The sequence below is a fragment of the Macadamia integrifolia genome, chromosome 2, assembly GCF_013358625.1.
Source record: "Macadamia integrifolia cultivar HAES 741 chromosome 2, SCU_Mint_v3, whole genome shotgun sequence".
NCBI lineage: Eukaryota > Viridiplantae > Streptophyta > Magnoliopsida > Proteales > Proteaceae > Macadamia > Macadamia integrifolia.
Genome location: NC_056558.1, coordinates 33,418,920 through 33,434,894, shown reverse-complemented (window position 1 = coordinate 33,434,894; position 15,975 = coordinate 33,418,920). Strand labels below are relative to the sequence as shown.

The 15,975-nt window shown below is 38.5% G+C and overlaps 1 protein-coding gene across 1 annotated transcript; it reads left to right on the top strand.

Annotated features, from left to right (window-relative positions):
• The first annotated feature begins 349 nt into the window (after positions 1–349).
• LOC122062948 (serine/threonine-protein phosphatase 6 regulatory subunit 2-like) lies at positions 350–15,675 on the top strand. Its single transcript, XM_042626611.1, has 20 exons — positions 350–621; positions 742–872; positions 1,606–1,709; positions 2,044–2,130; positions 2,256–2,331; positions 2,431–2,505; positions 2,585–2,638; positions 5,201–5,260; positions 5,387–5,503; positions 6,010–6,104; positions 6,208–6,413; positions 7,863–7,960; positions 9,660–9,763; positions 9,848–10,013; positions 11,476–11,598; positions 12,445–12,527; positions 13,345–13,486; positions 13,814–13,840; positions 14,042–14,112; positions 14,575–15,675. The coding sequence occupies exons 2-20, from the start codon at positions 834–836 to the stop codon at positions 15,389–15,391; spliced, it is 2,544 nt and encodes an 847-aa protein (XP_042482545.1). The 5' UTR covers positions 350–621; positions 742–833; the 3' UTR covers positions 15,392–15,675.
• Positions 15,676–15,975: the final 300 nt, after the last annotated feature.

Genomic DNA, 15,975 nt, shown 5'->3' with positions numbered 1-15,975 from the left:
TTTGCATTGTTCTTCCTCAAATCATTTAAAAAACAAAAAAAGGAAAGAAAAGGAAGAAGAAGAAGGTACAACGGTATAACTAACAAACGATTTTTCCTCTTTCTTAGATACACCTATAATCTATCCATTATCTATTATCTATAAGATCAGATTTGGTGGATTAGCTATTTTAGACCGGACGGTCCGGACCAAATGGGATTAGGAAGATCCAGAACGACACATTTCAACTGAATTTTGATTAAGGAGTGAGACCGATCGGCACAATACATACACCGATACACACTTACACGGATATGGTTTTTTTTTTTTTTTGGTTTGTGTGGGTGTGTGTGTGTGTGGGTGGGGGTGGTTGTAGTAGAACACACTTTTAAGTTTAATCGACAATAGATGACAGTGAAAACCCTAGATGGCTAGATCCCTTCATCCAATCCATCCACATCTCTATAACTCTCTCTCTCTCTTCTTATCGTAATTCTTATATCTTAATTTATATTTTTTTGAAGATCTGACCCTCTTTTTCACTTGCAACATCCACCAGCTTTTCCCACGTTACGGCGGTGATTTTGGGGCGTTCGATCTTTACGGGTCGGCCCTGTCTCTCTGTGTCCAAGACAGGGAAAGGTAGGGCAATATTTTCCCTTTTCAATCTTTTTTCAGACTTCGAACATCTCTTTGCTGCTAGGGTTTTCTAATCCAATCCTGAAAGGTGGTTTTATTTGTTATGTTGCTCTGCTTTTGCAGATTTCTTGTTTGCATTTTCGTTAAAGAAACTTTGGACGCTGCTGTCGCGAGTTCTTATTCTCCTTCTTTTGGGGCTAAAATAGGCTTTCAAGATGTTTTGGCGCATGAGTGCTCTTTCTGCCTCTTCTCCTGTAAGTGAATTTATGCTAAATTGGTATTCTACGGCAATTATTTATTTCTGCATTTCTTCTTTGTAAATTGATTCCATTTTGAACTTTTGATGGATCAAGCGAAAAGTTCGTTCTTCGGCTACTAAAATTAAGTTAAAACACTTTGTCATTGGGATATTTATATTCTGAATGCCTTTTCTAAGTTGGTACACTTCAAAAGGAATCATTAATACGATTCTTCATTTGTTAGAGTGTTGGAGTTTGTGGTTAGTGGAGACTTTGGGGGCAAACTTTATGAGTTCCCCACGACAATCTCCTTTCCCCTTGAATTATCTCTCTGTTTTGTCATTCGAAACTTGGTTCTTGTGGAGTTATTGTTTCATCTTTCTCAGGTCTTTCTCTGCTGAAGTTATTGTTTAGTGTTTCATTTCCCTGGGCAGCCCGTGGTTTAGTTTGTTATTGATATCTATACTATTACAGCTAAGCGTATTGTATTTTTTTATTTTGCGTTTGAGTTTTAGACTTGTAGAAAGAATTTGGGAGAACTCTTTCTTTCCAACCCTGTTACTGTCTGGTTTTGCTTCTACATATCCATTATCCAAATTAGCTTCAAATTTCCGTTTAAGGGATTTGCTTTGCTGACTGTGTCCTTGTTGTTTGTACAAAGTTGGAAGTCAGTACAAGCTTGATTTGCATGTTTTCTGTTTATATTCTTTTAGCTGGGTAACATAACCCCCCTCCTGGAAATTTGTAGGTGGAATCAGTTTTAGACAAGGAAAACTTCACTTTGGAAGAGCTACTTGACGAGGAAGAAGTAATCCAAGAATGCAAAGCTCTAAACAGTCGTCTCATAAACTTGTAATGTATCTTTATCGATTCAGTTCTGTAATACCCTGGCAGCAACTATATTCCTGTACTTCTTCACTCTCCTTTTTTCATTGAATTCCTTAACCTATATGATATATCTTAAACTGCATTTTTTTATTATTGTTTTCTTGGCAATGGATTACCTATATTCTAAGTGGCATGAAAAACTTTCTGGATTGGTGATGCATTTATCCATTGGGCCAAGATGGATAGATTTCTCGTTGTATTCCATGTTTTGCTACACCTTATTACTTTAATTCCTCAATTCCTCTAAATAAATTGGTTGGAAATTGTTCATATATTTTTTATCATTTATTTTTTTTAGTCTGCGAGATAGAGCTCAGGTGGAGCAGTTGCTGCACTATATTGTGGATGAAGCTCCAGAGGATGCTGAAAGCAAGCGTGCTTTTAAGTACACTACTCTAACTTGATCAAAGATCAGTCTTATTGACAAAACCATCCAAAGTAGTTCCCCCCACCCCTTCTTGCTGTTTCATTTTTATGATACTATATTTAACATTATCTTTTTTGATTTAGGTTTCCCTTCATTGCTTGTGAGATAATTACTTGTGAAATTGATGTCATTCTCAAGACCTTGGTAGAGGAAGAGGAGGTACATGTTTCTTATATTTCATGTTCACATGCCCTTTAAATTATGGGAATTGTCTTGGACATAGTTTTTCTTAGTTTTATGGATTCCTTGTGATTACAGCTAATGAACTTACTTTTCTCCTTCGTGGAACCAAGCCGTCCTCATAGCACCCTGCTGGCAGGGTATTTCAGCAAGGTGTCCTTTTTTCCTTTTAATTGGGAATGTCTGGTGTACTTGTGTGTGGTTGCTTATAGTAGTTCCTGTGTATTGGTAGGTTGTTGTTTGCCTCATGTTGCGGAAGACTCTCCCACTTATGAATTATGTTCAAGTAAGTAGAGATTCTCAATGTTTTTTGTTGTAGAGCATTTTTTCCTGCTGATTTTCTTTTTATTGCTTTGGAAAAATATATTGTTCGGAAAACAGTTTGTAGGGTTAATTATGTTTAGTTTGTGGATTTCTCAGTTGTACTCAAAATTGGAAGAGAACTGTTGGACTAAGTTGAGCCATTCTGCTGGTTTGTTTGTTAAACAAAATTGTACAGAAAAAACATTTAGTTGTCAATCTGGTTCTTAATTTGAAACCTGGTGTTTATATGAGGGAGTATGGCACCTGCTCCCAGACACCTGGGGGAAAGATGCCCCCCTGTTGAAGCTTCCTCATGCGCTCCCATTGGCCCTGCACATGCGCAGGGGCCGTGCTTCCCCTCAAGAAACACTTCCCCATTCTTAATTATGACTATATGTATCTGTTGAAATGTTCCACCTCAAGACCCAACAAGCGATCTCTCTTGGTACTATTAATGTAAGGCTAGTCACTAATGACCTAACCCTAGTCAGGATCTCAGATCTCTTAGGATTTGCAGAAATCTCCTCCAAGGAAATCATATCGGTGGTACTATTGTGCAGGAATTTAAATCAGTAATTGAAGCAGCAACTCAGCAGCACGTTGTCATCATTTGGTCATTGATTTAGACTGAAAATTAATATCCTCGAATGGTTCTGGGTTGCAGCAGATCTCACTATCTCAGTCACTAAATTGATTGGAATAAAGATTGAAAATATAAAATTGAAGAAGATAGAAGAAAGGATAGATCGGGCTGACTTTTCTCTCTCTTCCCTAAGCATCTCACCCACTCAAAGGCCTCTCTACTCAACTGTATCTCACAGCATTCATGGTTTCAAAACCACAACTCTTTTTTTTTTTTCCTTTCTAAATCGGTGGATGTTGACATCCGGCAGCTTTTCTTTATTTATAATAATCGATTACATTAATTGTGCTTCTTTCTTGCTTGGAAAGAAAGTCCCTTTATCCTATTTAGAAACTAATTAGTAAGTCAATCCCATCCCAATTTTATTAATTAACAAACTAAAGAGAGTCATAAACTTAGAAACTACACATTGCATAAAGCGAATTTAATTAAATATTTAAATCTGAAGCTAATCTCTAGCTAATAAACCCCCCATGCAAGATATAAAAACTTCCTGAAATCTAGGATTACTAAAGCTGTCAATCCTCCTCAACGCATGGCCAATTAATCTTCAACATGATCTCCACCAGCTGGCCATATGGCCACACTATCTGGACATTATCTCCTCCTTAACTAGGAACAAAATCTGGGAAATATATCTATTAAACTGCTGGCTGATACTCTATCCAAAGCTGGAAATGATCTCTTATGATATGCTCCGCAAAATTAAAAATCTGGCCCCTTGGAGTGTGCTTCATTGAACCAACCAAGAACCAGGCCACATCAGACCTGCTGTCTCCAACAGCAGTTGAATCCCACAGAGATTTGGACTGTTTTTGGGGCCTTGTTCCTGTGGATACACCTGTGCTGGAACTTGTGATCTACATCAATTCTCCCCATCTTGAAAAAAAAAACTCGTCCATGAGTTTGGAGTGCTTCGCAGTTATGATTGTCCAAATTTTCATCTCTCCTGTTTGGTTGCTGCACTTTGAACCAAGACTCTTTAAATATGTGTTTGCTGCTTGCATATTGTCATTCCACCATGGAGTTTCTTTGGATAATTTCATTTCCTTCTAGATTCTCCAATGTCTCTTATAATTTTTCAATATATATTTTCTCTTTCTTTTATGTCATTTTACATGTCTTTATGTTCCATTTCCCATTTTTTTTATTAATTTATCAGTGAGTATTGTTAGTTTTGCTTTTTTTAGTTTGATCATTTAATCCTCTGGCAAATCTTCTTCCTCTTCTATGTCACAGTACACATGTTAAACCCATTATTTTATGTATGTGATTAGACTATCACTTGATAGCCTTGCAGCCCTTTATCTTCCGTGACCTCTTTACTCTCTGGTGGTAAGAATACTATTTGTCTCCCATATGATCCACTGTTAAATGTCATTAAGTGATCCTATTATCGAGTAAGTGTCTGTGGTGATGGCAGCAGATTAGGTTAAGCCGACCCCATTTAGTTGGGAAAAGGCTGAGTTGTTGCAGCAGATTGGGTTAAGTAGGTTTCACCAATATCAGGACTCAACCTATTTTTTATTGGTCAATCCTATTTATTCTCCCTCTGTTTAGTCATGGGATTCCCTGATTGACTGTGTTCTTCCTTTTGAATGAGAGGTTTCTATTATCCACCCCACAAAGAAAAAAAAAAATGCTAAGTTCTTTATCCCCTTATTCTTTAAATGCTGGCTTTGCCAATTTGATGCATCCAACCTTTCTCTTTTATCCAAGCTTGAGACCAGCAGCCCCAGAGCACTGGAAAACTTACTTTGAAAACAACAAAGAGTCAGAAATAGGTGGTTCATAAAATTTTGCGCAACTGGGTTACATAAACTCTTTGTAGTTAATGCTGTTTTTGGTCTTTATTTATCTACTTGCATGTTGTTTGCATCACCTGTGGTTCTTTTGTTTCAGGCCCATCAGGATGTTTTCCATCAGTTGGTTGATTTGATAGGGATCACATCCATCATGGAGGTTTGGAAAATCAAACTTTTTTTTTTTTTTAGATGGGTTATTTTGATCATGGTATCTATAAAATATCATTGTTACTATTCTTTACAGTAGAATGTGTTTGCCTCCTTACCAACTCATTTTGTGCAGGTTTTAGTTCGACTTGTTGGTGCTGATGACCATGTGTATCCCAATTTTATGGATGTGATGCAGTGGTTGGCTGATAACAGTTTGCTAGAAATGATTGTGGATAAACTGAATCCATATGTAAGTTCTAGATTGTTGATCAGCAATACTGATATGTTAGAGAATAATTGGTCTAATAATTTGCTCTATAGCACTTGGTGATGATAGTTCATATAACAGTGAGACTTCATCTTGAAGCTATAGAGATAACATTTTGGCTTCATTTGGCTTTGTACTAGTTGGTATGCCAAGCTTTGCATTCCTTCCTTGACGGGTCATAGATAGTGCTCTTATATTTTTTTTTTTGGGTATCCTTCAATGGATATTTTGACTTTCGGGGGGATTTTTTGGGTGGTTTTTGATCGCGTGATGCCTGTTTGCATTTTGACTACTAATGGGAGGGATCTACTTGTGCAGTAGTGCTTATATGGAACTGTGCCTTCTTATCGAATAAGTAATTTTGTTGCTGTAACCATGCACCATGTAGCTGTGATAATGCTTACCATGCCACCTGTGTATTCACTGGTACTGGTTAATTTAATGAATGATTTTCTGGTCCTCATCCCCTAAAATCAAAAATTGATCAGAGTCGTCCTGAAGTTCATGCTAATGCAGCGGAAACACTTTGTGCTGTCAGTCGAAATGCTCCATCAGCTCTGGCAACTAAACTTTTAAGCCCTAGGTTTGCGGTTTTTCTTTATAAATTCATTTGTTGTAATACTTACATTTACATCTGAAGCTTCTATGTTGACTCTGTGATTGGTTCCACTTAATATCATATGCAGTTTTGTTACAAGAATTTTTGGTCATGCACTGGAAAAATCGCAGACAAAATCTGGCCTTGTTCACTCACTGTCCGTGTGTATCTCTTTTTTGGATCCCAAAAGATCACCTTCTTCTACTTTGATTAGTTCTATCAGAAGTCAACACTTATACGAACCTCCCGTTCCTGTTAGTCATGAGACAATTTGTGCTATGCTGCCAAAACTGGGTAAGTTAATGTCCATCTTGTAATGGTGCATCCATGAATTCTGAAGTAGTTGTAATTCTTCTTCCTGTGGATTTTTTCTTCTCTGTTTGTCAGTACCAGTCATTATTCATTGCAATACTCTGTTATTCAAAATTTGGCTGCCTCTTCTAATTGTGATTACTATTTAAGGGTTTGAGTGAAAAATTACACCTCCCTGGCCATCACAATGTGCGACATTAAATAGCTTGGGCTGCTGGCGTGATGGTGTTGGTTTGAGTGTGAGAGTTGTCACTTTGTGCAAAAGTACCAAATGTTAGGATCATTTCCAATTCACCCTTCCGAAGATCCTGTGAAAGGCGACTTGCACCGGTTTATTGCCCGTATGAAAATTACACTGGACAGCAAGTTATATAGAGAAATTTTAGACGTCTGCCCTTTATACTTTATTGATTTTGCCTACACCTCCTTCGCATTTTTTTTTTCTCCAACTCCGTGCCTGATCTAGATGTCTTACTCTAAGATTATGAATATTGGATGTTGTCAATGTCAGATCATGATTTCTGTGTCCATGCCCTCAGAATATACTTAAAATTGCCTATATATATATATCCTTGTTACCCAGTTTCTTGGAGCTTATATACTCATGCAGAACCTTTCCCTTGATGATGCAAGAATATAGTTACTATAGTATTTTAGGCCTTTGTTTTTCTTTCAGTTCTGTAAATTCCGTAATGTATGGAACAAAGGGCAACTTCTGTGCTCTTTGACAATGTGGTAATATTCTAGTTTGTTATTTCCAGTAATATGTAGTTTTGTACATCTGGAATAGTTTATGGGTGATTTTATAGTTTTCCCCCTTTAAATTTGGTGGGAGTTTCAAAATCCAGGATAATATTATGGGAGATTTCAATAGTTTTTCCCCCACTTAAAAAATTGGTTAGAGTTTCAAATCCAGGATTATGTGAAGTTCTAAACTCAACTCATCTTAGCCTTATCCTAACTAATTGGGATTGGCCTCAAGGATACCGTTCAATCATATTCTCTAAAGTTATCATCTTCTACCCCAATAAAAAAAAAATAGAAGAAAAGAAAAAACATCAATTAGTAAATGTCGCTCGACTGGTGCTAGATGTGGAAAGCACTTGCCATGCTTATATTGGTTTTGGATTTTTGTGTAAGAGATGTCTATTTTAGTGTGATTCTAGACATTTAGTGAAGTTAAAAGGTGATTGTTTGGTACGGATGAAAATCACCAACTCTTTACTATATGTCTAATCTATGATCTGTTTGGTACTAATGAAAATCTCCAACTCTACTACTATCTGTCTAATCAAAGATCTATCATGATGGTTTTCTTTTTAACAATCTATATTCAAGTGCCTGGAAATTAGTTTCTTACTTTTAGGGCTATAAATATTTTTTCCTTTTTCAACTGCATCAATTATCATATCATTGCATCCTATCGTGCAGGGGAGTTGCTTATGCTTTTGGATGTGTCCTCTGATGAGAAACCTTTGCAAACGACGTATGGGGAACTAAGGCCTCCTCTTGGGAAACATCGTCTAAAGGTTTTTTTTCCCTCTCTGCAAGTACAATTTTGTTTGTCTTATGAATTATGATGCTCTTCCTTTTGAAATGATCTCTTATTGCGCAAACTATGCATAATCTCAACACAAATGGTTTTTATACATCTACGTGCTAGACGAGGTCTACGGTACTCAAGATTTGGTTGCTTGGTAATTTGGTATGACTTTGTCAGAATTTGAACCTGCAAATCTCTTATGAACTCCTAATAGCGGACTTGGTTTACTGACCTATGTGATGACTTGGCTAGGTTTCCTAAGTATGACCTTGTATAGAGCCTATTGGAGGGCAAGGATCCATGTAGCCGACCCCATTTAGCTGAGATTCTCTTGACTTGTTGGGCTTTGCCTCTTTTCTCTTACCCTTGTCATTCTTTTCTCATCTCTTCCTTCCCTTTTTTCTGTTTGGACTTTTTCTTTTTCCCTTTGTTTTTTATGGATCCATGTGGTCGACCCCATTAAGTTGGGATAATGCTGAGTTTGTCGTTGTTGTTGTTGTTCACTTCCTTTTCACCTAAAAGCTTGAACTGTTAGAGAAGGGCATCGTCAATGTATACATTTACATTCCCCTACACACGGCCAAAATCTCATGGTTCTTCCACTTGGAGCTCATGCGGCATTTCTTCGCATGGCACCGAGGGAGTAGTGTCGGCCCTTACCTGATTTCTTACCCTTCTCAGGAGTGGAACACTTGACCTCGTTGCTCTGATACCATGATTGCTATTGTTTCACCCCAAAACTCGAATTGTTAGGGAAGGGCAGCATCAATGTATACATTAACAAATGGTTAACTTCAGCTGGTTTTATTGGGGGTTTGCTATTAGTAATAAGGGTGTCAATTTGGTACCGGTACCGGAACTGTACCGAACGTATGCCAAAGTAGTTTTTTTCTCGGAATGGTACAGTATTGGTATTTAAGGCAGCACCTTCGTGAGATTGAGTCGGGAAACAGCCTCTCTGTCAAGTGGGGGTAAGGCTGCAGACATTATGACCCTCCCTAGACCTTGCAGTGGCGGGAGCCTTGTGCACTGGGTACACTTTTTTTTTTTACCCATTGGGTAGATGTGCTAGAGTTGATGAATCCAACTCGCACAGTAGCTAAAGCCAATTTTATTTGCAGACTTGAACAAAGTGGCTTTCAAAATTATGGCATAACTGACCCTTTAAGACAGAACACTTAAATTCTGAGACAAAAAGCCCCAAAAAATACAAATTTTGTGATGGAGCAAGATGCTCTGTAACTTTTGGCATAATTTTCTCGAAGTTATGGTTTGCAAGGCATTTAGTAACATTTGATTCTCTCAGTCTTAAGGCAGTTGGGCACTTTTTGACATGGGAGAAGGTGACCTTTGTAGAAGTTGAGGGATTGTTCCTTCTAGCACATAAATTTGATCAATATTTCTCCCAAATGTCGGGTTTTTGTTGGAAAACTGCTTACAAAAAGATCTAAAGCATCTGTTAAGTGTCAAGAGTAGCATGAGTCAGGGGATGCCATTAAGGCTCTATCATTTTATACACAATATGCTTCCGTAATGTTTTTTCTGTTTGCTTTCTATCTCTTACAATACTATATCACGTTTGTGATTGTTGATGTTAGGAACCTTTATGAGGAAGCATGTACTGTTGTTGATCTTCAGCTTATATTTGTTTTATTTTCTTATTTCTATTTACCATCCAATTTCAGATTGTCGAGTTCATTGCAGTTTTATTAAGGACAGGCAATGAAGTTGCTGAGCAAGAGTTGGTTAACTCTGGTGCCATCCAAAGAGTTTGTGATCTATTTTTCGAGTAAGTTTTCACTTGTTTTTTTGTTTGACTGAAAGATGCATCATACTTCAGTTGGTTTATGTGCTCTATTGTGAATGGATGCAGGTACCCATTCAATAACTCATTGCATCATCATGTTGAGAGTATTGTAGTATCTTGCTTGTCGAGCAAGAGTATCATCATGATTGATCATCTCTTCAAAGATTGTAATCTGATTGAAAAATTTCTCCAAGCAGATAGAGTTCCCATTCTTTCTGGTGATTCAAATAAGGTAGCTGAATATGAATATCTTTTTTCTTAACCCATTTGTATAAATCAGTTGTGATGCAGTTAAGCGTAGGAATAATTGGGAACTTAAGTAATTTGTTTTCTTTTATTGTTTCCCTTTGTTTTAGAGTCGTTAATAGCAAGTAGGATTTAGTCCAAAGTTTGTTTCCGTTGTTGAGTCCAAGATGGATTCAAACTCTATTTCAATTTCAGGATAGGAATTGGATTATTTTGAGTATTTAAATTGTCTTCTTGTACCCAACGATTGAGATGGATTTTGAAGTTGAATGAATAGTTTGGGCTAATAGCTGGCTGACAAGAGCTGCACATCCCTCTTATCTCCTCTCTGATATTCTCTCTTCCCTCTCTTTCCCATCATCGCCTTCTTATTTGTTTCCTTGGTTACTGTTCACCGTACCAGCAGTAAACAACCAGAAGTAGGGGTTGCTTGAACTCCTCCGATAGGATTGTTCATCTTGTGGTTGTGATTGTAGGGGAAGCTAGTACATGGGACCCTATCCTTGGCTACTGTTCCCCAAAGCCTCTATTATTCGAGAGATACAAAGTCAGTTGCAGACCATACCTGTAAGTACCGCCAAGCCAGGTTTCAGAGGGGATTGAATCAAGTTTTGATTGCTGGATTGAGCGTGCGTTGCACTGATTCAAGAGCCTGACATGCTAATTATCGAATCCCAAAAGTTCAGTTCGATTGATCTTCGTTGGAAAGAGCTCTCATTCCCAAACCAGATCCTGGTTTCTGGTAACTGGTGTCGTGAGGTAGATGGGTAACCAAGTGTTGAACAACACTCAAGTCCTTGTTTGTGTTTTATTTACCCTTAAGCCCCTGTCCATTGTTTATACTGTAAAACCCTTGCTTTTAAAACTTTATTTCAGTTTTACCCCATCACTTTATCAATTTCCAGAGTTGACTTTTTTTTTTGTTTAATTCCTGTTTTGTCCCCATTCGTTATTTCACCCTAACAGGGTTCTAAATTGTCCCAGAAATTACAAGATTACCACTGATTTGTTTATGATTGAATTATTTGTTCTTTGATGGGCCCATAATGATCCAATTTAAGGGTTTCAGAACCTGGGTTCACATCAAGTTGTTACTGTTCTTTCTCTCTCCCCTTTGTGGCACACTGTTTTAACTATTAAAACCAGAGAAATGCCTGAGGCCCAAACCCTTGATCTTAATGGTCAGAAATTAGAAAAAAGGGAAAGTTGTGAAGATGATTTTCTTTTTAAAATTTAATAGTGATAAACTGTTGACTCCGATGTGACTGTGCTCCTTATTTGGCAACGGATCCTCCTTGAACTTTATGTGTGGTCACTTGCAGGCAACTCTGTACAAAGATCTTTTGTTTCATTAAGCATTTGTGGATCCCGGTACATAATTATATCTATCTTCTTCTGGTTTTACTGTATTACATCCGAGAAAATCTTTCTTTTTTTAATCTTTGCAGCCAACATTATCTGCTGCTGGAAAACATGCACCTCGAGTAGGCAATATTGGGCATCTTACAAGTATCTCTAACAAGCTTATTCAACTGGGACATGTTAACAGTCATATTCAGGCATATCTGCAGGTTCTAAGATAATTGACTTGTATTTTTTGCATGCATCCTTTCCAGAATTTCATGCTTAAAAATTTGCAATTGATGGACCCGGATAATATTTCTAGAGTCTTGACTATTTTTTAACAATCATATCTACTAAAATACTTGGGAACAAAGTGCCTACTAGGGAAAAAAAAACATTTTTAATATCTTCTCGTATTTTGGTAGGCTCTGTGTTAGCCCTTTATCATGTTATGGATTGGCAGTTGATCTAGAAAAAATGGTGAAACTGTCAGGTGTAGAATTGCCCCTAGGGATTGATTAATTGCATGTGAAACAATATTTTGTTCCAATCAACCGAGTTGAGGATTATTTTTTTTTTTCTTTTTTTTTGGGGGGGGGGTGGTTGGTAGGGGTTGGATCCCTACAAAATGCTGATCCCAGGGATAGCTTTGCATGCCACATTGAAAGTGAGGGAAAACCATTACAGGGGTGTTTTGGTCAATGCTAGGTTTTGAACATCAGTGACTAACATACCCTTTGATTCTTTTCCATTGCACTAGAAGGTGGTGGTTGACTTCTGTTTTTTTTTTTTGGGGGGGGGGGGGGGGATACAATTGAGCTTTTAGGTTTTGAAAATTTGTCTTTCAACTTTCCAATGTTAGGCATGGGTAATTGGATGTTTGGGCATGATATTTGGTGTTAAATAGAGAATTTTTTACCCATGTTAAACTCGTTGAGCTTTCCATTGTTAAATTTTACACAAGCTTTGTCTTGAACTCTATATTTTTTACCCTCTTCCTCCCCCACCCCTCTTTTTGCCTTTTGGTTTTGCATCCATGAACCTTATTTTCTTTTGCTTGCGGCTTAATGTAGGAGAACAGTGAATGGATTGCGTGGCAAGGTACTGTTCTCCAGGAGCGTATTAACATGGAAAATATCTGCAGATGGGCTTGTGGGTATGGTTCTTGTTGTCCTTCCACACAACATTTTAATTCATGAAGTGTATGGTTGTGGTTGTAGAATAGCTTGTGTATTCTTTTGGTGAATAAAGCTGATGGTGAGCCTATCATATTTATCATACCATCTTGCACTTGATAGACCATCGCACGGTGGCCAAAATTCAATGACTCTAGGCGTACCTTTAAATTGTTGTAAAGCAGAAATGCCAATGGGAGCAGCTGGTTTTCTTGCAAACTAGAGGTCTGGATGGTTTATATGTGCAACAGCTGATTTTCTATGGACATCTAGTCTTAGAAGAAGAATACCCATCTTAACCAATGCATCCACCTAGCCAGTCATCCTTGCTATGAGTGATTACATACAACTTTCTCCCTCACCTAATATATATATATTTAGGGAAAAAGGAGTCTGTCCAGGAGCGTGCCTGCTGTGCCCAGATATAAGGGTGAACCGCCCCACCACCTCCATGAAGGGCAGAAATGCCCGCCCTGTTGATACTTCCTCGTGCGCTCCCATTGGCCCATGTGCTGGTGCAGGGGCCACGCTCCTAGACAGAGAACTCTCCTTGCCCCTGACCCTTGCGCTGAAGATGCCTCCGCCTGCTCTCCCATTGGCCCGCAAACTTGTGCAGTAACCACGCGACTGTGGACCGTACTATTGCCCTATATATATATATTATAGCTATGCTTGTTTTCATGCAGCATGCTTATGTGCATGCATTCTTATATGGAATATTATTATGTTTGCTTACTCAGTGTTTTGGAGTTACAAAATACCTGAAACTTGAACTCTGTTGCTTCTTGTTCCCTACAGCCGTCCAACTGCATTGCATGACAGGACACGGGATAGTGATGAAGAAGAGCTCAATGACAGAGATTATGATGTCTCAGCATTGGCAAATAATATAAGTCAAGCATTTAGATACAGCATGTTTGAACATGAGGACACCGAGGAGGTACTGCATTTGACCCCAAGTATATTTTTATTTTTGGTGTGGGGGGTGGGGTTTGGTTGGGATTGTGGTAGATAAAATTTGTGTTATTTATCTTTTTCTTCCTCCTAGTGGGCGAGCCTGTGGCGCAATGGTTAAGTTGCACTATTGCAACATGTTGGTCACAGGTTTGAAGCTTGGAAACAGCCTCTCCTGCAAAACAGGGGGTAAGGTTGCATACATTTACCCCTCCCAGACCCTGCAGTAGTGGGAGCCTTGTGCATTGGGTTGCTCTTTTATCTTTTTCATCCTCTGGATGGTTGTTATAAGATTCATCTTTGCACATTGCAGGTTACTGGATCCCTTGAGCGAGATGAGGTACAATATGACTGATTATTGTTACTTATTTTTATTTTATTTTAACTTGTTCATTAAGACTAAAGGGTAACCTAAGTTCACTTGCTAAAAAACACAGCATTGAGTTATATTATCTAGAGAGAATTAGTTGGGAAGTAATATTTTGGACTTGTTTGATGTGGAATTCAGTATAAAAATATTGATCAATTGAAAAAATCGCAGGATGTTTACTTTGATGATGACTGTGCTGAAGTTGTGATATCGTCATTGAGGCTTGGTGATGATCAAGAGAGGTGAGTCCGATGTCTAATTTGGATCTTGACTTGTCTGTCCAACATCTGAATTGTTAACACGATCCTGGAAGTCCAGTGTGATCTCAGAAGATCACGCACCTAGGTGATCCGTAGTTTTCCCCTTAATTTTTTTAATCGAGTTGGACTGGTGTTTAGCTAAATTGACTTGACTCGGCCAATTAGTTTGGTGCATGGAGTGCTTCTGGTAACTCTGAACCAAAATACTACCATGTAAACAGTGATCCTGTTTTAAATTGAGTCGGTCTAGTTGAGCGCAGGAACTAGATCATTGATGTTGTATTGAAATATCTATCTGTGGCTCCATACCTCTTCCTGTCCATGTAGCTCACTGGACTTGATGCAACTTGAGTAATTCTTTGCCTAATACCTGCGATGTGATTGATTTTAACTAAGCTCACTGTTAATGGCTGAGGTAGTTCTTATTTTTTCATGCTTCTGCAGTATGTTCCATACAAATTCCAATTGGTTTGCTTTCCAAGGAGATAGAATTGGTAATGAGCCTCTGAGCGCCTCACTTTCTGAGACAATGGATGAGATCAATTTGAATGGAGCAGCAAATGGTGGCAGCAGTAGCAGTGATGATGAGGTGTTTGTCGGAGAGGATGAAGAGCTTGTTGACAACACGGCTTCAGGCACTGGGGCATCTGGTTCTAGCTCGAACTTCCTGAATGGTTGTAGAGGAACCGGTTCGGAAGATAAGGGAGATCAGAAACAGGATGAAAAAGCAATTGCTTCCAGTGATTTAGATTTCTTCCAGTATGCTACTGCAGATAATGATCCATTTGGTGACAAGCCGTTGCATGATTGGGTGGGATGGCAAGAGTCTGCAGATTTGCAGATTGATGGATCTAGTAGAAATCCTTTTAATGACAGTAATGACCAAGACATTGATCTTTGTAGCCCCACTGGGCATGCAGGCAACTCTCTGTCGAATGGTGAAGTCAAAGTACCAAATGGTACAAGCACCATGGGCTCCATTGATAGGCAAATCGGAAATCATGCCAGTCAAAGATCAACTGTGCCTTCATTGTTTGAGGAGGATGTGGAATTTGTAGGTGTGGAGTTAGAGGGTACGGAGAAGGCAATGGAACAGGCACTGAAAGAGGGGATAGTCGGGGAAGCTGGGCCTTTGAAGAAGAATCTTGCTTCAAAGATGCCAGAAAAGGAGCAGTCCAGTGAGGATGGGCCAGGGATATTCGAGTATAATGATGCGAACTACTGGAGGGTTGACCAAGAGATTGCCATTGTTCAGGAGTGAAATAGTCAGCCTTATTGGAGCCAATGACCTCTTTGGTCATCAATTGTCAATGGAACGCCTGGGATTTGTATATGTACAGTAATTTTCCCACACGGGTGATTGGATATAGTCTTGATATGGTTGTTCTTTTTGTTGCTCTCGTTATTCAAGCTTTTGTTTCCATTCATTATATTCTTCTGGTTTTTGTTGGTTCCATTTGGAGTTTTGTACAAGTAGCCCTGTTTTGTTATTGTTATGGTCCTCGTTTTAATAATTCTCAAATATGTTGCAAGTTGTCACAGAAAGGTTCTTCTCAGAAAGCAATTGGGGATAAAGGTTAGGGGAAAAAGGCTCTTTGGGCTGGCAGCGGATTCTACGCCAATCTCTCTCTCTCTCTCTTCCTTTCAAAGCAGCATTTTCTGTTCTGAAATTTCAATGGATGTAAAGGCAATAATGGGTTATCGTGTTTGCTCTTCTTAGCTGAAGTGGAAGCTCGCTGTTGGACATGAGAGTGACTAGTCACATTTTTAGATGGGCTTTTAAGTCTAGTTTCTGCATTTTTTTTTTTTTTTTTTTATAAGTGATGTTTATGTATTAAGAAGAAA

What these genes read in the sequence shown, in the direction of transcription:
- LOC122062948 (XM_042626611.1), top strand. Translation starts at nt 834, where the DNA reads ATGTTTTGGCGCATGAGTGCTCTTTCTGCCTCTTCTCCT. An exon ending in TGGCAGGGTATTTCAGCAAG is followed by an intron (nt 2,506 to 2,584) that starts GTGTCCTTTTTT and finishes GTGTATTGGTAG; the next exon opens with GTTGTTGTTTGCCTCATGTT. An exon ending in ATCTGCAGATGGGCTTGTGG is followed by an intron (nt 12,528 to 13,344) that starts GTATGGTTCTTG and finishes TGTTCCCTACAG; the next exon opens with CCGTCCAACTGCATTGCATG.